Source organism: Neoarius graeffei, chromosome 13 (genome assembly GCF_027579695.1).
Source record: "Neoarius graeffei isolate fNeoGra1 chromosome 13, fNeoGra1.pri, whole genome shotgun sequence".
NCBI classification, from domain to species: Eukaryota; Metazoa; Chordata; class Actinopteri; order Siluriformes; family Ariidae; genus Neoarius; species Neoarius graeffei.
The window spans coordinates 29901880-29927403 of record NC_083581.1 but is presented as its reverse complement, the minus strand read 5'-3'; the positions used below and the strand labels follow the sequence as shown (position 1 = coordinate 29927403).

Sequence of the window (25524 nt, the reverse complement as noted above, 5' to 3'; positions counted from 1 at the left end):
ATTTCGTCTTCGGTTGTTTCAGCAACGTGCTCCGCCATTTTCTTTTTCTCTACTCATGGTATACGAGCTGATAGCCTAGTAGTAGTGTAGCCAATCAGAGCATGTGATTGCTCATTTCCAGTGAATGTGGATAGAATGTGTGTAATATGAGTTTTAACAGATGTGAACACAACACCTGTATTTGTGTGGTCTCTGGTCTGCGTTAAATCGAAGGTCTTGGGTGTCATCCAAGTGAACGATGGTTCAGTTTGTTAGTGGTTTTATGATATTATATTGATTAAAGTTTTGGGGGGTTTTTTGTTCATCTTTTCAGCTCATAACTTTCAAACATTATTATAGTAGCTAATACAGGCCCCCCTACATTACAACCACAGAGAACAGCGCATACAGCATCTTTCAGCCTGTGTGACCTGTGCATCTTCCTATTAAAAATTATACGTTTCCATTTGTGCAAACAAACTAGGCGTGTAGATCAACACACAATATGTACGTTTGTAAATGTAAAAAGAAAATGGTCAAGTAATGGTAAATGTTAAAAAAATTGGTGCCTATGATTTGTTTTGGGGTGGTGGTGTGTTGGAAAAACCTCATCTTGGACACTTCTGCTTAAAGAGCCACATGTACTACACACAGTTAATTTATATAATATGCAAGAGGTGCCAGAAATTTGACTTCCGCTCTGAATACCTGTAACTTTTCCATCTATGTACGTGCTGAAGTAACATTTGGATGCAAGTCGCTAACTGAGGTAACGCAATCTCTGCAAGAACCGATGAGATCCGTCAAAGTGCACATCGCATTTCTGCCCAATAAAGAAACGTCTACATCTGCAAGCAGTTTAGTTGGAGTAAAAAAAAGTGAACTGTGTGTTGTGTGGATGAGGTGCGGAAACATCTGGGAGTCAGTTTGCTCAGAAGAAGAGCTAATCAACTGGAAGTTGTGTATCTGAATGGAATCTTTAATGTGTTTATTATGACTATATAGAAAGTGCGCAATCATAACCTTCAGAATCAGTTTGTAAAATAATGCAGTACGATTGAGATTTTACTGGTGAGCTGGACAGTTGGCTTCAAAGCTCTTGGATGGACTGGGATGACACTAGAGCCCTTTTTTTTTTTTTTCTTTTCCCTCTTCCTTCCTGTTCTGGAGACTTACCTCTCGGTGTTTACATGTCCACCATTTACAGACGGAACTAAGGCTGAGATGTTTTACACAGCCTATGAAATGTTTGAAGGACATAGACAGCGTAAGTCCACATGCTGATCTCCAGCCCAGTGGTGGGCTTTCTCTCTGTCTCTCTCCATCTCTATTGCATGTTACGATCATTATCATCATCATCATCATTAGCATGAAATGACTCACTCAAGTAATACCTACGCAAGCTCAGTCCAACATCAAGTCCATGGAAATGAGTTATGACTCCAGAAACAATAATATATCAGAACCGAAACATTATTATTGTATAAACCGGTGATTTGCTTTGCAAATTAATCAAGACCTTACGACCAATTGGATTCGAGAATTCACCAGCACTGTGCTATTTGAACAAAACTTTAGCGCCTGGTTTTATCTTCCTGCCCAAGATGATGGACTTGTTGACTTGCAGATGTTGTAATTACTTGACCTTATTATGCTTTTGGCTGTGATTGGTCCAATACGTTTGCATGGTTTTGCCACTGGGAGATTCCTCTCTATCATTTACCAATACGTAAAGCTTTTAACACAAGTTAACATTTTAAGCAGGTAGACTTTGATCTAAAGTCTTGGAAGACTTTGTAGATCATTAATTAAAAGCAGTACTAATGGGTTATTGTAGGTAATAAATATTCACAACATCCACTACTTCCTGTCTTGTTTCACCAAGGTTCATTGGATAGTTAAGTCATCAACTTTTTTTAATGGGTTCTACTTGGAACGTGTTGTCAATGCTACACTTGTAGGAATGATCAGTGTATCTTGACTGGTTAAGAAAGAGGAGAGGAGTCTCTCTGGCACTTGCTTGACAATGCTTCACACATACAGGATGCTAACATGGTACATCAACCATCATATGTTTGACCACCATCTCCATCCACGGTTCACCATCATCTCCAAAGACTTTGGACACAGGCAGCACTCTGAGCTTGGCTGAAGTGCTCTGAATACTATGTTAAAGCTGATAAAATCTTTTTTTTGTGAAAAAGATTGGAATTCAGCTTTATCAGAGTAAGCACCTTACGATTGACTTTTCACTGTATTGAACCGGTAAAGGGGGAGTACATGCATAGTGTCTTGCAAAAGTATTCATCCCCCTTGATGTTTGTCCTGTTTTGTTGCATTACAAGCTGGAATTAAAATTGATTTTTGGAGGGTTAGTACCATTTCATTTACACAATATGCCTCCTGTTTTAAAGGTGCAAATGGTTGTTTTATTGTGACACAAACAATAATTAAGATGAAAAAACAGAAATCTGGAGTGTGCATAGGTATTCACCCCCTTTGGTATGAAACCCCTAAATAAGAGCTGGTCCAACCAATTCACTTCATAAGTCACATAATTAGTTGATTAAGATCCACCTGTGTGCAATTAAAGTGTCACATGATCTGTCACATGATGTCTGTATAAATCAACCTGTTCTGGAAGGACCCTGACTCTGCAACACTACTAAGTAAGCAATATGAAAACCAAGGAGCCTCCAAACAGGTCAGAGACAAAGTTGTGAAGAAGTATAGATCAGGGTTGGGTTATAAAAAAAAATATCCCACAGAGCACCATTAAATCCATTATAGCAAAATAGAAAGAATATAGCACCACTACAGACCTGACAAGAGAAGGCTGCCCACCAAAACTCACAGACCGGGCAAGGAGGGCATTAATCAGAGATGCAACGAAGACACCAAAGATCCACAGCGGAGATTGGAGAACCTGTCCATAGGACCACTTTGAGCCATACACTCCATAGAGCGGGTCTTTATGAAAGAGTGGCCAGAAAAAAAGTCACTGCTTAAAGAAAACACGTTTGGAAGAAGATTCTCTGGTCAAATGAGACTAAAATTTAACTTTTTGGCCATCATGGGAAGCGCCATGTGTGGTGCAAACCCAACACCCTGAGAACACCATTCCTACAGTGAAGCATGGTGGTGGCAGCATCATGCTGTGGGGATAGTTTTCATCTGTAGGGACAGGAAAGCTGGTCAGGACTGAAGGAAAGATGGATGGCACTAAATGCAGGGCAATTCTGGAGGAAAACCTGTTTGAGTTGGCCAGAGGTTTGAGACTGGGACGAAGGTTCATGTTCCAGCAGGACAATGACCCTAAACATACTGCTAAAGCTACACTGGAGTGGTTTAAAATGGAAACATTTAAATGTCTTGGAATGGCCTAATCAAAGCCCAGACCTCAATCCAATTGAGAATCTGTGGCATAACTTGAAGATTGCTGTACACCAACGCAACCCATCTAACTTGAAGGAGTTGAAGCAGTTTTGCCTTGAGGAATGGGCAAAAATCCCAGTGGCTAGATGTGCTAAGCTAATAGAGGCATACCCCAAGAGACTTGCAGCTGTAAGTGCAGCAAAAGGTGGCGCTACAAAGTATTGATTTGGGGGGTGAAATACCTATGCATGCTCCAGATTTATCTGTGTCAATAAAATAAAAAATTCACCTTTAAAGTGGTAGGCATGTTGTGTAAATCAAATGGTGCTAACCTCCCAAAAATCCATTTTAATTCCAGCTTGTAATGCGACAACACAGGACAAACATTAAGGGGGATGAATACTTTTGCAAGACACTGTATGAGTCACAGATAGACTGGTTTATTCTATAATAATTGTAAAAGGGCAACATGTAATTTAATTTGCAAATTGAATGTGTGTAAAAAAAAAACAATAATAGTCCTGTTCTAAAGTTAGCATCAGTAAGAATAATGTCATAAACAACCCACTAGCTGTCACAGAGCTTACACAGTCCTACACCTTCTGTCAGAGGTTTACCTCTTTAGCTCTGCTGCGTCAGAATCCCAGCAGATGGAGTCTGGGGCTCAATGCCCAGCCGTCCTGGCACAAATGGGAGTCTGGCAGTATGTCCCTAACTATGCCTGTCACTTCTCATCTGGGTCATCTTCATTCAGCCTTGTTGGTCAACCAGAATTACACAAACCATCTGTTTACACAATTATCTACCAGTTATGGAAATGATCACCATGTGAGGCATGGAAACAGTAGAGATTTACATTTAATAGAAGACTTGACTCAATCTTTTCCCCATCATCTTTGCAATAAAAGCAACAATCATTATTATCATCATTATTATTATTATCCTATCTTAGATAAGTCTTGGGTTGCCAACTATAACCCACATTTACACTCTTGTAATTTTAGATGTTGCTTGCAGTTCGGCATTTTGTAGGCCTTACAAAGATCAGAGTAATTACAACATTTGGAACCGCAAAAGAATTACCTCCTCCCAAAGCTTTCAAACAGTCCTAGGGTGAAGTGTGGCTCACAGCTCATCATCTCTGGTCACACTGTCTGGATATGGCAATATCTCTACCTTTCTTGTATGAGATTAACTGGTTTTTGCTCACTGTAGCTGGAGAAATAACGAGGCCCACGGTCACCATCCACCCAGCTGTCATCGCCATCCCACAGGGCCAACGCGCTGAGTTCCGCTGCACCGCCACTGGCAACCCAGCACCTTCAGTTGAGTGGACAGGTAAGGTGGAACCTAATACTGAAAATCCTCTTATATAATCGATACTACAGAAAGGCCAAGACATCTTCAGTTTTTATAACCTGAAAGACCAAAGACTAATGCTTATCTGAACAAGTGCAAGAGTGGAATAGGATTACCCAAGATATTGTTTGAAGGGGTGTGTGGGGGGATTTCTTTGAGGAAGAAATGGAGAAGCGGGGAAAACGACAACTGCTACAGGACCCAGGAAGCAAGGATACCTCAACTTGCAAGTATTTTTAAATCTCTGAAGAGGACATGCCAGGTGTTTTGAAGTTGAAGACCTTAGTTGGTGTGCAAATGTCTCGTTTTGAACTAGTGTACATGGATCATGTGGTGCAGAACCCACTGAGACCTGTAAGCTGAAAGTAGATTTTTGCTACAACAGGAAGCCAGTGGAGTGACCTCAGTGGGGGTGGGGGTGGGGGGGGTCACGTGAGAGAACAGGTATCAACAGGATTCTGAATGCTCTGTATTGGAGAAATAGTATAACGGAGATCAGCAAGTGAATAGTTGTAGCAGTCAAGACTGGTAATAACTAGGGCTTGGAAAAGAAAAAGGCCATTTTGGTAATCAAGAACAGTTGTTTACTTCTAATGTTGTGAAAAAATGCTGGAGGACCTAGTGGTTAGTGAAATGTTGAGCCCATCATTTAAAATTACACCAAGCTTCTTAGTTGTATGGGTAATCATTGGGATTGAAAGGTCCAGCATAGATGAGTTCTTAGCCAGTAGGTACAACTCCGATTCAAAAAAAAAGTTGGGACGCTGTATAAAACAAAAATAAAATCAGAATGCAATGAAGGGTGGCACAGTGGTGTAGTGGTTAGCGCTGTCGCCTCACAGCAAGAAGGTCCGGGTTTGAGCCCCGTGGCTGGCGAGGGCCTTTCTGTGTGGAGTTTGCATGTTCTCCCCGTGTCCGCGTGGGTTTCCTCCGGGTGCTCCGGTTTCCCCCACAGTCCAAAGACATGCAGGTTAGGTTAACTGGTGACTCTAAATTGACCGTAGGTGTGAATGTGAGTGTGAATGGTTGTCTGTGTCTATGTGTCAGCCCTGTGATGACCTGGCGACTTGTCCAGGGTGTACCCCGCCTTTTGCCTGTAGTCAGCTGGGACAGGCTCCAGCTTGCCTGCATCCCTGTGGAATAGGATGAAGCAGCTAGAGATAATACGATGAGATGAGAATGCAATGACTTGCAAATCCTTTTCAACCTATGCCCAATTGAATGCAATACAAAGACAATATATTTAATGTTCAAACTGATGAACTTTGTTTTTTTTGTAAATCTACGCTCATTTTGAATTTGATGCCTGCAACACGTTCCAAAAAACGTTGGGACAGGGGCATGTTCACCACTGTGTGACGTCACTTTTTCTTTTAACAACATTCAGTATGAGTCTGAGAATTCATCTCATCTCATTATCTGTAGCCGCTTTATCCTGTTCCACAGGGTCGCAGGCAAGCTGGAGCCTATCCCAGCTGACTACGGGCAAAAGGTGGGGTACACCCTGGACAAGTTGCCAGGTCATCACAGGGCTGACACATAGACACAGACAACCATTCACACTTAATTTAGAGTCACCAGTTAACCTAACCTGCATATCTTTAGACTGTGGGGGAAACCGGAGCACCTGGAGGAAACCCAGGTGGACAACATGCAAACTCCACGCAGAAAGACCCTCGCCGGCCACGGGGCTCGAACCCGGATCTTCTTGCTGTGAGGCGACAGCGCTAACCACTACACCACCATGCCACCCAAGTCTGAGAATTGAGGACACTAATTGTTGAAGTTTAGTTGTTCAGCAGGCCGGGATCTCTGTCATATTTTGCACTTCGTAATGTGCCACACATTTTCAATGGGAGTCAGGCAGGCCAGTTTAGCACCTCCACACTTTTACCATGAAGGCGTAGTACATACAGAATGTGACTTGGAATTGTCTTGCTGAAATAAGCAGGGACGTCCCTGAAAAAGACATCGTCTAGATGGCAGCATATGTTACTCCAAAAGCTGTATGGGCCTTTCAATTTCATAAAATCGGTGAAATTTAGTGCCCTCTGAAATTTGGTCACTGTGATATATGTTTATTTCTGCAATATCTCAAAAAAAAAACCCAGGCCATTCTGTGGCTGGGAAGTTATTTAATTTGAGGGGATTCCCAAGCAAATAATGTGCGTGAAATGGCTCGCTTCGCGCAGTCAGGCAGACAGAGGAAGTCTCTGTGTGCATGTGCAGGTTTACCACCTTCTTTTCCTTCTTCTTTTGGGTTTTACAGCAGCTGGCATCCACAGTGTTGCATTACTGCCATCTACAGGTTTACTTCTGACTGTGCACTGACAGTTACACCATTCTGTCGCTAAACGAACAGCTGATCACACCGAGGTGCTTGCTGACGGCCGATATTTATTAGTTTGGTCCTGTGTTTCCTTTCCTTTGTATTTAACATAGAATAACGTCTTTTCTTCTTGCTTTCCGTTACTGTAGTCGGTCTTTCACATTTCATTCACGTCCTTCATTTTTGTCTCCTGTTTCAAATTTGTATCCCACAATGTCTTGCGTGAACGGGGAAAGCCAGCCACACGATGCATGACATAGTATCTTGAATTGGGTCATAGTGAAGCAGGAAAAATAGCGGAGAATTTAGGGCCACATGGCCTTAAATTAATTGTTCTATTTAAAAAAAAACCTCATAAAACTGGACGTCTGTGATGTAAATTCAGTAGCTTTCGGTCCAAAATAATTCAGTAGCTTTCGGTCCAAAATAAACAAAAATAATTGGGTGTTGGGGAAAATTCTTTTTATGACCTACACTTGAAAAATCTGAACGGCAGTATAGCTTTAATGATGCTTTCACAAATATGATTCTCTGGATTTTCTGAATGTTTTAATAATTATTATTATTATTATTATTTTAACTTTTGATAATATTAAGGGGGGCGGCACGGTGGTGTAGTGGTTAGCGCTGTCGCCTCACAGCAAGAAGGTCCTGGGTTCGAGCCCCGGGGCCGGCGAGGGCCTTTCTGTGTGGAGTTTGCATGTTCTCCCCGTGTCCGCGTGGGTTTCCTCCGGGTGCCCCGGTTTCCCCCACAGTCCAAAGACATGCAGGTTAGGTTAACTGGTGACTCTAAATTGACCGTAGGTGTGAGTGTGAATGGTTGTCTGTGTCTATGTGTCAGCCCTGTGATGACCTGGCGACTTGTCCAGGGTGTACCCCGCCTTTCGCCCGTAGTCAGCTGGGATAGGCTCCGGCTTGCCTGCGACCCTGTAGAAGGATAAAGCGGCTAGAGATAATGAGATGAGATAATATTAAGGATTGTTGATGGTGAAATCCCTAAATTCCTTGCAGTTGTACATTGAGAAACAGCGTTCTTAAACTGTTGGACTATTTGTCCACACAGTTTCTTTTACAAAGTAGTGAACCTCACCCCATCCTTACTTGTGAATGACTGAGCCTTTCCAATTGCCAGTGAACCTGTTTACATGTAGAATGCTCCAAACAGGTAGGTTTGTTTATTTTTGTTTTTTAACATTCCACAATTTTCCCAGTCTTCCGTTGCCCCGTCCCAACTTTTTTGGAATGTGTTGCAGTCATCAAATTCAGAATAAGTGTATATTTACAAAAAGCAATACATTTTTATCATTTTGAACATTTAAATATCTTTTCACTAAATGTCTTTGCATTTGTACCGCATTCTGTATTTCTTTATATTTTACACAGCGTCCCAACTTTTTTGGACTCGGGGTTGTAGGTTAGGTTTTTTGTTGAGGTTGAGGTTCACATGATCTCCACTTTGGGCCAAATTCTGATGTCTTCTGGGAAGGTTGATAGAGAAAAGTGTGTTGCCAGTGTAGTGGTGATAAGAGAAGCTATGAGATCTGATCACTCAGCCCAGGATTTTACTATATCAGAAGAAAAGTGGACCAATCGCAAGATGAACTGAAACTTCTCCAAGGCACATGGAACAATTCTGGAGATAAGATGAATGATCAGAGTCCAGCTCTTAAAGTGTAGGCCAGCAACAGTGGAGTTAATTAACTGGTGATTCACAGAATCAGTGCTACTGATTGATTGGGACTGATGAGTACTGAGGACATAGTTTTCTCTTTCTTTTTTCAGAGACTCCCAACCCTGTTCCTGGAGTACCACATTGTCCTTCATATTTTAATGCATTTCCTAATACAACACAACTCAGAAAGGGCTGTTAATTCGCTGAGTAGTTGATTCATGTGTAATAGGAGCAGGGAAAACACTAAAATGTGCAGGGAATGGGATTGTTCAGGACCAGGGTTGGTAATATGTTCTGTCAAAAATTAGTGACCGTAAGAAAAGGTGTTTTTCTATAGAATGCCTGGCCTGGCATCCAAGGGTTACCAAGTTGGAGACGGTGAAGATAGATGTGTGAGAAACGTGAAGTTCCAAGGTTTGGGACAAGAATTGAAGGATGGAATCAAGTCTCTGGATGGGATGGAACTTGACAATAATACATTGATTGATTATACCTACCAAAAGTGGTCCAAGGAAGGACAACCGGGAAACACATGACAGAGTTATGGGTGTCGAAGGCTCATTTATTCTCATGGGGCATGAATACAAGCCTATGGTCCAATCCCACAGAAAAGCTACGGTACTGTAGCACAAACTATTGGAAAAGCTAATGCTGGCTAAAACCTTAGCCAGCATTAACGTTTTCAGCAGTTTGTGCTACAGTATCTCTTCTGTAGGATTGGACCATATGCTCAGACTCAGTCATCTAGCCATCACAATTTGTCCCTTGTCACAATTGCTCAGATCCTTACGCTTGCCCATTTTTCCTGCTTCCAACACATCAACTTCAAGAACTGACTCTTCTCTTGTTGCCTAATATATCCCACCCCTTGATAGGTGCCACTGTAATGAGATAATCAATGTTATTAACTTCACTGGTCAGTGGTGATAATGTTATGGCTAATTGGTGTATGCAGGAGACACATTAGCTGTGTTTTAGATTTACTTGCGTCGCTTACATTTTGGACATGCATTACTGAGGGTGAGCCTTCAGTCCCCAAAGTGTCAAGTTAGGAAATTGTCAGAAACTGAAGGAAAATAAAAACATTATATTGTTTATATATGGTCACACAACACTAAATTCAAGACAAAATATTTAAAATGGTTTGGTGTGTGCATGGTTTGGACCACTAAGAAGTGATCATTCCGATTGCAACTTTCAGGAGGTCCAGGCAACCGTATCAGCAGCAGGGCCATCATCCGAGGTGGAGTTCTCACCTTCCCTTCTGTGCAGCGCTCGGACGAGGGCGACTACATTTGCAGAGCCCTCACCACACACGGAGAACATACAGCCCGGGCGGTCCTCTACATCTATGGTTCACCTGGTACAAAACTACTTGTAGAGCTACATCACGTGTGTTCGTATCTTGACAAGAACAGTCTAGTTATTTGGACCTCAAAATAAACCCAGTAACTAAATGTCAACTAGTCAGAAAACAAATTAAGAAACCCAGCTCAGAATATTTTTGCATGTGTAATTAAATGCACTTTTGTCTTGTAGCTGGTGAGGTGGTAAAGCCAACGGTCACAATTCATCCATCTGTACTCCGAGTTCAACAGGGCACACGCGTTGAATTCCACTGCACTGCTACTGGCAACCCGACTCCTTCCGTCGAATGGACAGGTAAGGCGTTGGAGAAACTAACGCTGAAAATCTGGGAATTTCAGAAGAAATTTGCAGCTTCTGTAGTGAAAAATTAGTGTCAACAAGTCTCTATAAAGTGACGATGGACATTGAATTGTAACTCACAGGAGGCCCAGGAAACCGTATCAGTGGCAGCGCCATCATCAGAGGTGGGGTTCTCATCTTTCCATCTGTTGAGCCCTCTGACGAGGGCGACTACACCTGCAGGGCCCTCAACACACACGGAGAACATGCAGCCCGGGCGGTCCTCTACGTCCAGAGATCATCTGGTACAAATTAAAACTAGATCTCCAGCGATGGTTCAAAAACATCGACCATCTAGCTTGTTTCCCCAAGTCTCATTCCTCTCCAATGGTCAGCCAGTTTGTCCTATTCTAGCTAAACCAGAGACTGTATATATGTTAGACACTGTATATACATTCCGCTGATTCTTACTGTGCTAATATGAAGCCAGAAGCCTTGCTTGTATTTTTGTGGTTGATTAAACCTGAAGCCAGAGCACATTACCTTAGAGACTGGTGTTGGGACTCACCAGTGTTCTTTAGGGACACACTTTCTCCTCATGCCAGAAGACCACATGGTGACCAACTTTATTTAAACTTACAACTAGAGAAGAAGAAGTACTTTGTGCAGGATCAAGCAGCATGTAGTTTTTCCAAATGAAGGAAATACTTTTAGGTTAATTATGCTTCAACCAGCATGAAATTGTCCTCTTTACGGTCTTTCGTGAAGTTTGGCACCTGATATTTTACCGCACTAGCAAATGGAAACACATGATTCAAACAAGCTATGGTACATTAGGGGTGGACAAATAATAAATTCATTAGCTATCCCACCTGGAGACTAGTTCTGGCGTGCTTGCCCAGTCTCATATTATGCTTGTTTGGAAGTCAAATTAAATAGAGTAAAAACATTCCTTTCTTTCCTGCATGTTACTAACTGCTTTTTGCTCGCTGTAGTTGAGGTGACGAAGCCTACAGTGAAGATCCAATCGCCTGTGCTCACCGTCCAACAGGGCCAACGAGCTGAGTTACGCTGCTCCGTCACTGGCGACCCAGCACCTTCTATCGAGTGGACAGGTGAAGTGTTGGAAAAACCAACAATTAATTGGTTATAAAATCTAAATTTATATCTTAACAATAAGATCACATCCTTTTCATGAATGTAAGTCAGAAGGTTTGTTCTTTTATTGGCCAGAAACATCTGAGGTAATTTAATATCATTTAAAATCTAATGTCTACAAATAAAACCAATTTGCGCCATGAGTTGTGGTTTGACATCATCAACTTCAATTTAAACTCCCAGGAGGTCCAGGCAACCGTATCAGCAGCAGAGCCATCATCCAAGATGGAGTTCTCATTTTCCCCTCTGTGGAGCGCTCTGATGAGGGCGAATACATTTGTAGAGCCTTCAACACGCACGGAGAACATGCAGCTCGGCTGGTCCTCTATGTCCAGAGTTCATCTGGTACAAGTCCCAACTCGATCATCAGCATCAATTCTCTAGAACGCAGAATTAACAGCTCATTGTTTGTGAATCTGAGCTATCATTTTGGATCGTCCCTCACAATGTCCTTTGCCTGCTCTAGCTGTTGTCACGACGAAGCCTACAGTGACCATCCACCCGCCTGTGATTACCATCCAGCGGGGCCAACATGCTGAGTTCCGTTGCACCGCCACTGGCAACCCGACTCCTTCAGTCGAGTGGACAGGTAAGGTGTTGGAGAAACTAACACTGAAAATCCTTTAGTACATGTTTAGTCTCAGTTTTACAAAATGGTATCAAGTAAATTCAGCTTTTGTATCACTTTTATTATCCCCTGCTGGCCAAAAGGCCCGAAGGTAGATTATGTCATGGCGATTTCTGTCTGTCCTTCCATCCATCCAATCCCGAGAAGGGTGCTCACCTTCTAAAATCAATTCCTCTCACAATTTTTGGAGGAATTTCACGAAACTTGGCAGGATTGTTTGTTATATGTCGGGAATACTGTATGCATATTGTAATTTTGTAAAATTGGGTCACATTTTACCAGAGTTACAGCCCTTGATTAACAAAATGTGTAATTTGACAATTTCATGAGTGTGTTTTCCTTCTGAAATCAACTCCTCTCACAATTTTTGGAGGAATTTCACCAAACTTGGTAAAAGGCATTGTTATATGTCGGTAGTACACATATTGTTATTTTGTTCAATTCGATCGCATTTTCCCAGAGTTGTGGCCCTTGATTAACAACCTTGTACTTTCACAATTTCATGAAGGTGTGCTCGCCTTCTGACATGAACTCCTGTCGCAATTTTTGTTTCTCGAAGCTTGGAAAAAGGCCTTGTTAATATGATGGTAATACGCATATTGCAATTTGACTTCGTTTGTGAAAATTTTCCCAGAGTTTTGACCCTTGATTAAATAACTTGCACTTTGACAATTTCATGAGGGTGTACGTTCTTCTGAAATCAACTCTTCTCACAATTTGTAGAGGAATTTCACCAAACTTATGACCGTATGACGCATATTGAAATTTCATTTACAACCCCAATTCCAAAAAAGTTGGGACAAAGTACAAATTGTAAATAAAAACGGAATGCAATGATGTGGAAGTTTCAAAATTCCATATTTTATTCAGAATAGAACATAGATGACATATCAAATGTTTAAACTGAGAAAATGTATCATTTAAAGAGAAAAATTAGGTGATTTTAAATTTCATGACAACAACACATCTCAAAAAAGTTGGGACAAGGCCATGTTTCCCACTGTGAGACATCCCCTTTTCTCTTTACAACAGTCTGTAAACGTCTGGGGACTGAGGAGACAAGTTGCTCAAGTTTAGGGATAGGAATGTTAACCCATTCTTGTCTAATGTAGGATTCTAGTTGCTCAACTGTCTTAGGTCTTTTTTGTCGTATCTTCCATTTTATGATGCGCCAAATGTTTTCTATGGGTGAAAGATCTGGACTGCAGGCTGGCCAGTTCAGTACCCGGACCCTTCTTCTATGCAGCCATGATGCTGTAATTGATGCAGTATGTGGTTTGGCATTGTCATGTTGGAAAATGCAAGGTCTTCCCTGAAAGATACGTCGTCTGGATGGGAGCATATATTGCTCTAGAACCTGGATATACCTTTCAGCATTGATGGTGTCTTTCCAGATGTGTAAGCTGGCCATGCCACATGCACTAATGCAACCCCATACCATCAGAGATGCAGGCTTCTGAACTGAGCGCTGATAACAACTTGGGTCATCCTTCTCCTCTTTAGTCCGAATGACACGGCATCCCTGATTTCCATAAAGAACTTCAAATTTTGATTCGTCTGACCACAGAACAGTTTTCCACTTTGCCACAGTCCATTTTAAATGAGCCTTGGCCCAGAGAAGACGTCTGCGCTTCTGGATCATGTTTAGATACGGCTTCTTCTTTGAACTATAGAGTTTTAGCTGGCAACGGCGGATGGCACGGGGAATTGTGTTCACAGATAATGTTCTCTGGAAATATTCCTGAGCCCATTTTGTGATTTCCAATACAGAAGCATGCCTGTATGTGATGCAGTGCCGTCTAAGGGCCCGAAGATCACGGGCACCCAGTCTGGTTTTCCGGCCTTGACCCTTACGCACAGAGATTCTTCCAGATTCTCTGAATCTTTTGATGATATTATGCACTGTAGGTGATATGTTCAAACTCTTTGCAATTTTACACTGTCGAACTCCTTTCTGATATTGCTCCACTATTTGTCGGCGCAGAATTAGGGGGATTGATGATCCTCTTCCCATCTTTACTTCTGAGAGCCGCTGCCACTCCAAGATGCTCTTTTTATACCCAGTCATGTTAATGACCTATTGCCAATTGACCTAATGAGCTGCAATTTGGTCCTCCAGCTGTTCCTTTTTTGTACCTTTAACTTTTCCACCCTCTTATTGCCCCTGTCCCAACTTTTTGGAGATGTGTTGCTGTCATGAAATTTCAAATGAGCCAATATTTGGCATGAAATTTCAAAATGTCTCACGTTCGACATTTGATATGTTGTCTATGTTCTATTGTGAATACAATATCAGTTTTTGAGATTTGTAAATTATTGCATTCTGTTTTTATTTACAATTTGTACTTTGTCCCAACTTTTTTGGAATCGGGGTTGTAATTTGGGCATATTTTACCAGAGTTATACCCTTGATTATTAACAAACTTGTACTTTGGCAGTTTCATCAAGGTGTGCTTGATTTCTGAAATCAACTTCCCTCACAAATTTTATTATCCCCTGCTGGCCGAAAGGCCCGAAGGGGGATTATGTCGTGGCGATATCCGTCTGTCCGTCCCGGGAAGGGTACTCACCTTCTGAAATCAACTCCTCTCATAATTTTTGGAGGGATTTCACAAAACTTGACAGGATTCTTCGTTATATGTCAGTCATACGCGTATTGCAATTTGGTTCAATTCAGTCGCATTCTACCAGAGTTATGGCATAGTTGCCAGCACGGGATATTGTGCTGTCAGAGCACTCTTGTTAATGGTAGATCAGAAGAGGAAAAACAATTCTTGCTTGTAGACTTCTGGATCTGTGCTATGATAGCCATAATGTAATAAACTAATAAAGTGTGTACTCTCAGGGGGTCCAGGTAACCGTATCAGCAGTAGCGCTGTCATCCGAGGCGGAGTTCTCACCTTCCCTTCTGTGCAGCGCTCTGACGAGGGTGACTACACCTGCAGAGCTGTCAATACACACGGAGAACATACAGCCCGGGCGGTCCTCTACGTCCACAGTATGTTTATTCCAAATAAATAATGTGCATTGAATTGACTACTGAAGTAATTTCTTTTTTGAATGTTATGAAGTGCATAAAACATCTGGGGGGTATGCTGTTATAGGAAAATGATCAACTATGTGAAAGAGTTCCTGTAGGTATTGGTTTGTATTAACTATATTAATCCTGTTCAGTATGTATACATGGAACAACAATCACACTGACTTGATTGTAGGTGCCAGTCTACCACACGTGCAGGTGAGCCCCCAGCGGGTGGAGATTCATGAGGGTGAGACTTTACGCCTCTACTGCAGAGCTGGAGGCTCACCGAGCCCAGGTCTGACCTGGAAAAAGAGAGGTGGAACGCTCCCTCCTCAGGTTAGACATTTTATTTCCTTCACAATAGCTCCTGTTCTTTTTTTCCCCTTTTTCTAGCATCTGCATCAACTGTTTGTTCGGTTATGCTATTGGTCTTGCTTGGGTTTTGACAGTCTCATTTCTTTTCCTGTTTGTTTGTGGGTTTCTTTGTTTTTGTTTTGTTCCATTCCGTGTCTTGATGTCTGTTCAGGCCATTCCCTCTCACGGTTTCCATCAGTTTAAGTCCAACAGTCTCGATGCGTTGCAGAGACGTATTGACGAGATGCAGGTCTGTCCATCTGTCTGCTGTCTCTCTCACACCAGTCCATCCTCCATGTCTCACTTTGCTCACTTAGCTTGCTGTTTACTAAGTGCATGCTTTAACAAATAGTCCAAAAATGTGTCACTGATTTATGTATCATCTACTAACCAGAAGCTAATATGTAGGTCCGTGCACAGCCCCTTACATAAGTATTCACCCTCTCCCACTTGAACCTTTCCACATTTTATCGTGTTACAACCTGGAAATGAAAACGGGATTATATTCTATGGATCGACACAAAATATCCCATAATATGACCCATAATACTCTGAATAATTTCTACCTTATCTGCTCCCTGACTTTTGCTTGATGACCTCCTCTAGGCCATGGTTGCACCATCAATCCATTCATCCATCCATTATTTGTAGCCACTTATCCTGTACAGGGTCGCAGGCAAGCTGGAGCCTATCCCAGCTGACTATGGGCGAGAGGCGGGGTACACCCTGGACAAGTCGCCAGGTCATCGCAGGACTGACACATAGACACAGACAACCATTCACACTCACATTCACACCTACGGCCAATTTAGAGCCACCAATTAGCCTAACCTGCATGTCTTTTGGACTGTGGGGGAAACCAGAGCACCCGGAGGAAACCCACACAGACACGGGGAGAACATGCAAACTCCACACAGAAAGGCCCTCATCAGCCGGTGGGCTTGAACCCAGGACCTTCTTGTTGTGAGGTGACAGTGCTAACCACTACACCACCGTGCCGCCCTTGGTTGCACTATATTCTTTCCATTTTTAATAATGGATTTAAGATCCAAAGTTTCTGAATTGCTTCACACTTGGGAAAGGTGAGCCTGCAGTTGAAGGTGCTCACCATCTGCCAAAACTCAGGGGATGGAAGGGGTTGCCGAGGATGGTCCTGGTTTTATCCCTCGTCCTCCTCTCCACCATTGCCTCCAGACTGTCTAGTTTTAGTCCATCAACAGATCTGGCCTTCCTCACCAGCTTGTTAAGTTGGTTGGTCTCCCCAGCCTTGATGCCACCTCTCCAACACACCACAGCAAAGAATAGTGTGCTGGCTACCACAGACTGGTAGAACATCTGCAGTAGTCTGCTGCACACATTGAAGGATCTGAGTCTCCTAAGAAAGAACAGTCTGCTCTCCTCTGCGCCTTCACTATAAAGGGCCTCAGTTGTTCATCCAGTTTAATGGTTATGTGCACTCCCAGGAACCTGTCCAAGTCTACTCTCTCAGTATCCTTCCCCTGGATGGTAATTGGGTTGGAGGATTCCCGCTCTGTCTGAAGTCCACCACCAGCTACTTGGTCTTGCTGATGTTGAGCTGGAGACGTTTATCCCCACACCATCTGGTGAAGCTCTGGACCACCCCTTTGTACTCCTCCTCCCTGTCCTCATTGATGCAACCCAAGATGGTGGAACATCTGGAAATGGCATGTTCCAGAGTTGAAGCTGAAGTTGGCGGTATAGATAGTGAAAAGAAATGCTGAAAATACAGTTCCTTGTGGTCCACCAGTGTTGCACATCACCACATCTGACAGGCTGGCCTGCAGCTGGATGAACCGTGGCCTGTTGGTGAGGTAGTCTGTAATCCAGGCCACCATGGCATGTCCTACCTGCATGGCTGAAAGCTTCTACGCAAGCAGGATGGTGTTGAATGCACTGGAAAATTTACAGGGCATGACTCTCACTGTGTTTCCTGGCCTCTGCAGAGGTGACTAAGCCTGGTGTAGCCAGTGGATCATGGCTTCATCGATGCTGATTTGGGTCTGGTATGCAAACTGCAGAGGGTCCAGGGAGTCACTCACCAGGGGCCTAAGGGGCCGCCAAACCAGTTTCTTGAAGCTCTTCATGATGTGGTGCTTTCCAGGAAGTTTTTTACATTACGAAACCCTGATTGACACTTTTCCAGAACTTTGACTCAGACTGGTCTTCATGATATTGCTTGTTTAGGTATCTTTAGCTAACAAACTCTAGGCCCTTCCAGGAACAGTTATTTATCTTGAGACACCTTAATTGAACATAGCTGGACTGTATTAAAGTAATTATCTGACTTCTAATGTTAACCAGTTGCTCCAGAACTAATCTCGGACTGTTTTGTAGATTCATAACGTACTGTGTAATCACAATTAAGTCTTGTTTAGTTCCAGGTCGTAACACTAGATTGTGCCTGGAAGGTTATAGAATGGGTTGGGGGTGAATACTTATCCAAGGCTGTATGATTGAAAGCAGTGTTTGCTCCTTTTAGAATAAAACACTCTATTATGGTACAGGAAGGTTTTTTTTTTTTTGAAGCTGTATAGTGTATTTCTTTTGCCTTTGTGTTCTGCCCACTGTACAGTGTTAGCTTTTCCTCAGGTTTGGGTGTATCTGCTGTGTGAAAAGCTCAGGCTGCTCTGAAAAGTTGTGAATGCATTCAGATGCTCATTAATTTGAGCATCTGCACCTTACGCTTTCACACCCCACGCAAATCACACTGAAAAACGTGGCCATTAGCTGAAGCAGGAGAAATCTGACAGCTTGTGTATACAGGAATAAACACTATTATGGCAGTGATGTAGAATCACAGGTGTGATGTGTTCATCTCTCTTATAAATGCATTGTCCTTTGTGGCAAACTAATTTGTCAATTCGAGGTACCGGTATCATCTAGACCCATGGCTCATCAACTGGTGGTCCAGATCCAGACACGGGCACATGTTTTCTGTAGAAAATTCTCTGTTACAGTTTATGCAATCACATGCATTTGAATGTAAATTATAAAGCTAAAGGCAGCTCATCAAAGAAAGAGAAGCGTTTTAAATTTTTTTTATGACAAAACCAGAATGTTTGAGGATAATTAGGCAGGAAAATATACGTCAACGGCGCTAGTCAAAAGTGGCAGCATGAAGTGCCAGTGCGAAACAAATCATAACTTCAGATTGTCTTTATAGCCGTGAAATAAACAAGTGACAGCTGTCAGTCATGTTTGGTGCTAATCTGGATCTTTGTGAGCAAGTAATTTTATGTAGCTACAGTCGTGGCCAAAAATTTTGAGACTGACACAAATTTTGGGTTTCACAAAGTTTGCTGCTTCAGTATTTTTAGATCTTTTTGTCAGATGCTTCTATGGTATACTGAAGTACGATTATAAGCATTTCAAAGGCTTTTATTGAGAAATACATCAAGTTTACACAAAGAGTCAATACTTACAGTGTTGACCCTTCTTTTTCAATACGCCTGCAATTTGCCCTGGCATGCTGGATATCAGCTTCTGGGCCAAATCCTGACTGATGGCAACCCATTCTTGCATAATCGGTGCTTAGAGTTGATCACAATTTTTGGGTTTTTGTTTGTCCACCCGCTTTTTGAGGATTGACCACAGATGGGATTAAGATCTGGAGAGTTTCCTGACCATGGACCCAAAATTTCAATGTTTTGTTCCCCAAGCCACTTAGTTATCACTTTGCTTTGTGACTTGGTGCTCCATCATGCTGTAAAAAGCATTGTTCATCACCAAATTGCTCCTGGATCACTGGGAGAAGTTGCTCTTAGAGGATGTTTTGATACCATTCTTTATTCATGAAAGTGTTCTGAGGCAAAATTGTGAGTGAGCCCACTCCATTGGATGAGAAGCAACCCGAAGGGGGCTTCGTCAGAGAAAATAACTTTACCCCAGTCCTCTGCAGTCTAATCCCTGTACGTCCCGCAGAATGTCAATCTGTCCTTGATGTTTTTCTTGGAGAGAAGTAGCTTCTTTGCTGCCCTTCTTGATACCAGGCCATCCTCCAAAAGTCTTCGCTTTACTGTGCATGCAGATGAACTCACACCTGCCTGCTGCCATTCCTGAGCAAGCTCTGCACTGGTGGTGACCCGATCCCGTAGCTGAATCCTGTTTAGGAGACAGTCCTGGCAATTGCTGGACTTTTTTGGGCACCCTGAAGTCGCCTTTACAGCAATTGAACAAACAAACAAAAACCCAAAAATTGTGATCAGCTCCAAGCACGGCGGCACGGTGGTGTAGTGGTTAGCACTGTCACCTCACAGCAAGAAGGTCCTGGGTTTGAGCCCCGGGGCTGGCGAGGGCCTTTCTCTGTGGAGTTTGCATGTTCTCCCCGTGTCCGTGTGGGTTTCCTCCGGGTGCTCCGGTTTCCCCCACAGTCCAAAGACATGCAGGTTAGGTTAACTGGTGACTCTAAATTGACCGTAGGTGTGAATGTGAATGGTTGTCTGTGTCTGTGTGTCAGCCCTGTGATGACCTGGCGACTTGTCCAGGGTGTACCCCGCCTTTCGCCCATAGTCAGCTGGGATAGGCTCCAGCTTGCCTGCGACCCTGTAGAAGGATAAAGCGGCTTGAGATAATGAGATGAGATGAGATGAGCTCCAAGCACTGATTATGCAAGAATGGGTTGCCATCAGTCAGGATTTGGCCCAGAAGCTGATATCCAGCATGCCAGGCCGAATTGCAGGAGTCTTGAAAAAGAAGGGTCAACACTGTAAATATTGACTCTTTGCATAAACTTGAAGTATTTGTCAATAAAAGCCTTTGAAACTTATGAAACGCTTATAATCATACTTCAGTATACCATAGAAACATCTGACAAAAAGATCTAAAAACACCGAAGCAGCAAACTTTGTGAAAACCAAAATTTGTGTCAGTCTCAAAACTTTTGGCAGCGACTGTGGACCTTTACAGATTTTAGTTTCAACTAAAATGCTTGAATGTTGGCGCAAGAGGCAGGGCTTTCTGAATTGACGGGCGAGTAGAGATGCCTTCTTCATCCTGATTGGTTGAAAGTTGGAGCCACAGAGAAATACTTCATTGATTGATTGCTGCTGTCAGATGAGAATCGCACCAAACATTACAAAAATGGTTCATTGTACCTTTACTTTTAATGTGATATTGACAGCTAAGAATATTGGTCTTTGGGAGAATAATGTTAAAGGTGGTGCTGTTGACTGGATTAAGTAAATTACAATAGAATTAAGTAGAAAGATAAAGATAATTAGAAAAGGAAGACGTAGGATTTCTCCTTGTAGCTCTAACCACACGCTAATTATCACACATCACTTTGCAAAATGTCTAACCAACCTTATTAATAATGCTATTAATAATTGCCATTAGTTATATTTACTGTTTAGTCAAGAACTTAAGCTTAACGATTATGTCTTATGTAGTACATGAGACATGGTAAGTGAAACCATCATACAAATTAATAATGTAGGTGCTACTACAGCTATCACACTAATCACTTCATTAAATGAGTACATGCCATAACGTCTTGTGAAAGCGTGTATTCCTGATCAGGCGATGCAAGGTAAGAATAAGAACAAATGTTGTAAATTGTTCACAATAGAAAATGGATAAATGTGTTTAATGTGAACATGAGAGCTTTGAAAGTTTTTTGTGTTGTAATGAATTAATTTCCTCCTAAACCTGACTAGGCTCGAACGGAGCGCACTGACTACGGCACACTGCTCATCCCGGATATGAAGATATCCGACGCCGGCACATACCTGTGCATCGGCACGAATGCCATCGGCTCCTCCGAGGCTGTTATTGAGGTCACTGTGATTAAAGGTAAAATAAAATAAAAAAAAACATCACATTTTGAGCAGTATGACAATTCACTGAGCAAAATGCAATGCCATTTAGAATCCTTGGTAAAGATGAATATGGAAGAAGAATATAACTCATGCAATGGGTGATATTTCAAGCTACAAAACAGTGGTTTCAAAATTATTGGCATCCCTACCTTTTTTATCCCCCGCTGGTCGAAAGGCCCAAAGGGGGATTATGTCGTGGCGATTTTCGTCCATCCCTCCATCCTGGGAAGGGTGCTCACTTTCTGAAATCAACTCCTCTCACAATTTTTTGGAAGAATTTCATGAAACTTGGCAGGATTCGTTGTTATATGTCGGTAGTATGCATACTGTAATTTCGTTCAGTTGGGTCGCATTTTACCAGAGTTACAGGCCTTGATTAACAAAATTGTACTTTGACAATTTCATGAGAGTGTGTTTTCCTTCTGAAATCAACTCCTCTCACAATTTTTTGGAAGAATTTCATGAAACTTGGCAAGATTCTTTGTTATATGTTGGTAGTATGCATACTGTAATTTCGTTCAGTTGGGTCGCATTTTACCAGAGTTACAGGCCTTGATTAACAACCTTGTACTTTCACAATTTCATGAAGGTGTGCTCGGCTTCTGACATCAACTCCTCTCACAATTTGTGGACGAATTTCTCGAAGCTTGACCAAAGGCCTTGCTCTATGACGGTAATACGCATATTGAGATTTAATTTCGTTTGTGAAAATTTTACCAGAGTTTTGACCCTTGATTAAATAACTTGTACTTTGACAATTTCATGAGGGCGTACGTTCTTCTGAAATCAACTCCTCTCACAATTTGTGGATGAATTTCACCAAACTTGGTGAAAGGCTTTTTTATATGACAGTTGTACGCATATTGAAATTTCATTTAATTTGGGCAGATTTTACCAGAGGTATGCCCTTGATTATTAACAAACTTGGACTTTGACAATTTCATCAAGGTGTGCTTGCTTTCTGAAATCAACTTCCCTCACAATTTTTATCCCCCGCTGGCCGAAAGGCCCGAAGGGGGATTATGTCGTGACGATGTCTGTCTGTCCATCCCGGGAAGGGTACTTACCTTTTGAAAATCAACTCCTCACAATTTTTGGAGGAATTTCACAAAACTTGACAGGATTCTTTGTTACCGGTATGTGTTGGTAATAGACATATTGTAATTTCATTCAATTCAGTCGTATTTTACCAGAGTTATGGCCTAGTTGCCAGCGTGGGATATTGTGCTCTTAGAGCACGCTTGTTCTCATTGTGTGGGCAGCCTATATGCACGCGACCTCATCCTGGCAAGTTCGTATGAGAATTTTTTGTTTGTTTGTTCGTTCATTCCCATCTCACTCCTTGTGCTCCCGGGATAATCTCCAGATCCACCATAACCCTGATCAAAGATAAATTAATTTTCAATAATCATTTTAAAGGGTGCCAATATTTTTAGAGCACTTTATTGCTACTAATATCATTTTCTGATATCAAAAGGACCCTAAATATTCCTAAATGCCTGTAAAAACTGGTTATTCAAATATTCTTTGCCTGAAATGTACAAATTTGGTTCTGTAATTTAAACTTGTGCAACCTTGCATAAATTAGACCTGCTGTTGTCGATAAATAAAGCCAGGCCTGCTTGTACGTGCCTGATTTTACTCAGTATGATGCAGATGTTCCAAATGAAAATTATATTTAGGGGCTGTTTGTAGATTTTGCCACACATGCTGGTAATTAGGCTGCCGCCGGCGTGAAGGTGAGAGTTTATTAGGCATGTTTTCAGCTTGTGTAATAAAATAAGTAAACTAACATGGCTGAAAATTAGAGGCTTCACGGTTCATAGTGGTATTTCCCAATTGAATGTGTTTTGCATGGTTATAACCAGAACTGCTGCAACTGAATCGGGACAGTAATGTGTTTGCAATTTATGGTAATCTCAGAGTTGTCTCAACTGAATGAATTCAACTCTAATAAACACCAGCTGTGGTGTGAAAAACGACGCAAAGTAAATCTCAACGGATGAATTATTTGCTTCTAGGTGAGACCGTCCCCTCTGATGTCACCATCCAAAGCACATCTAGCACTGTGGTGCAGGGAGAGACGCTGGAACTGAACTGCGTCGTCCAAGGAAGCCCTCCACCTTCTGTCATATGGAGCAGGGCCAGTGGCTTAGGCCTCTCGTCTAACCACCAGGTTTGATTTGACCACCGATGTCTCATTTTCATTTCAGCTTTATTCAGTTTAAGATACTATATGACTATTAAATGTGAACAGTAGCAACAGCAGAAGAGCAATAATGCGCATCATATCACAGCAGCATGAAAGTTAATAAGAAATAACCAGGAATTCCATCTCGGTTTTGTTTTGGTTGTTTTTCCCAAGCGTTTACTCAGACCTGAGTGTATGTCTTAGGTTATTGGATCGAAGCTGCGTATTCTTCAGGCGTCCCCGGACGACTCTGGAGAGTACATCTGCAGGGTGTATGGAGGCCCAAACACTCGCCAAGCAACCGTCTACGTCTCCGTTACCTCCGAGGCCGTCCGTAAGCACCTCGCTCATACAAGAGCTCTCTATTTTAAGAACAGTTCTCGAGCACACCTAGTCTGAGGATTTTTGTACAGGCAACCCTTTTAATGTTTTCCAGCTCACATCCAGGCTCATAAAATACATATTTTCTCCAAAGGCAACACGTCAGTTAAGGCTAGTAACCGGAATGTTATGAACTTCCAGACAGCCAGTGTTTTGTTCATGAGAAAGGCCTCTTAATCCCTGAACAGTTCTAGGAGAGCCATACAAGGCATCATTATTCAAGTATGTTTATTTTTTACATGGCTATTTTTAGTTTCTAAAGGCATTTAGAAGGCATTTTAGGGGGAAGCAGCGATGATAGGATGATGTGCTTTCTCATTGATGATGAGGATGTCAGTAACGTGCTGAAAAATTAATTCTATAAACTGCTTGGATTTATAGTCTGGGCTAGAAAGAAATTATCTATCCCTGTCATTTTTAGGCATTACTGTGCCAACAGAAAAGAGCAAATTTTGGTCATTACATTAATGGCATTTAGCAGACTTGCTCAAGGGCACTTCAACCATTCCTGCTGGTCCAGGGAAACGAACTAGCGACCTTTTGGTCCAAAACCTGCTTCTCTAACCATTAGGCCATGACTTCCCCACTCAATAAAGTAAAAGACCACTTTTCGGATAAAAACCTAATGCAGGCTGCCTGGTGTTACTTGCAGGAACAGAAAGAACTAGGACAGGTTCTCCAAGATGCAGGGAGAAACAAGCAAAGAGTGGTCCTACCAAATATTGATTTGGTTAAGTTTAGTACTTTTTACCATCGCATACTTCGTAGAAATGGTTCGTTTCATTACTTTTGAAGGCACTTGGGATTTACAGAATTTCTTTACATGTGCTTAGACTTTGCACAGTAATGTACACCGATCAGCCATAACGTTAAAACCACTGACAGATGAAGTGAATAACATTGATTATCTCATTACAATGGCACCTGTCAATGGGTGGGCTATATTAAGCAGCAAGAGAACAGTCATTTCTTGAAGTTGATTTGTTGGAAGCAGGAAAAACGGGCAAGCGTAAGGATCTGAGCGACTTTGACAAGGGCCAAATTGTGTTGGCTAGATGACTGGGGTACATTACACTTCCGTTTCCAGTTGAGAGTACGCCGTGCGCGTTTTGGCTGCTGCTTCTCACCGGAATTTTTCCAATTTTTTTCCTTTTCTTTTTGTATTTGTGTAGTTTGATGTTTGTTTTTTGGTTTGAGCGTTTTGTCCGCTGGTTGTGGCGTAGCTCCAGATCCAATTTTGGGCGTCGGTTCCCTTCAGGCCTTGGTGCGCTGTGGGTGATGCCTGTGCTCCTCGCTATGGACTGCAGTGAGCTTGTTGCTCTTTTTATGCCTCCACCACCGTAAGGTGCAGGAGGCATTATGTTTTCGGGTTGTCCGTCCGTCCATGCGTCCGTCCGTCCCAAAACCTTGTGAACGCGATATCTCAAAGGCTAATGAAAGGAATTTCACCAAACTTTCAGCATTTGTGCGCTTTGGGACAAACATGAACTGATTAGATTTTGAGATCAAAAGGTCTAAGGTCAAGGTGACTGTGAGGTCAAATGTCTGTCCGCAAACATTGTGAACACAATATCTCCAAGGCAGATGAAAGG

General features: G+C 42.3%; 1 protein-coding gene across 9 annotated transcripts in view; it reads left to right on the top strand.

Moving 5' to 3' along the window:
• The window catches only part of hspg2 (heparan sulfate proteoglycan 2), a 272884-nt gene that overhangs the window by 177643 nt on the left and 69717 nt on the right, over nt 1–25524 (top strand). For 7 of the 9 annotated variants that reach the window (XM_060937478.1, XM_060937484.1, XM_060937483.1 and 4 more), the window contains 14 exons: nt 1187–1246; nt 4570–4692; nt 9916–10077; nt 10254–10376; nt 10505–10666; nt 11357–11476; nt 11703–11864; nt 11986–12108; nt 14993–15145; nt 15363–15505; nt 15696–15773; nt 21199–21334; nt 23382–23536; nt 23756–23885. In XM_060937478.1, coding sequence (XP_060793461.1) covers nt 1187–1246; nt 4570–4692; nt 9916–10077; nt 10254–10376; nt 10505–10666; nt 11357–11476; nt 11703–11864; nt 11986–12108; nt 14993–15145; nt 15363–15505; nt 15696–15773; nt 21199–21334; nt 23382–23536; nt 23756–23885 — 1830 coding nt within the window. The remainder of the gene's footprint in view (nt 1–1186; nt 1247–4569; nt 4693–9915; nt 10078–10253; nt 10377–10504; nt 10667–11356; nt 11477–11702; nt 11865–11985; nt 12109–14992; nt 15146–15362; nt 15506–15695; nt 15774–21198; nt 21335–23381; nt 23537–23755; nt 23886–25524) is intronic. The other 2 variants (XM_060937480.1, XM_060937481.1) reach the window with 2 other exon arrangements.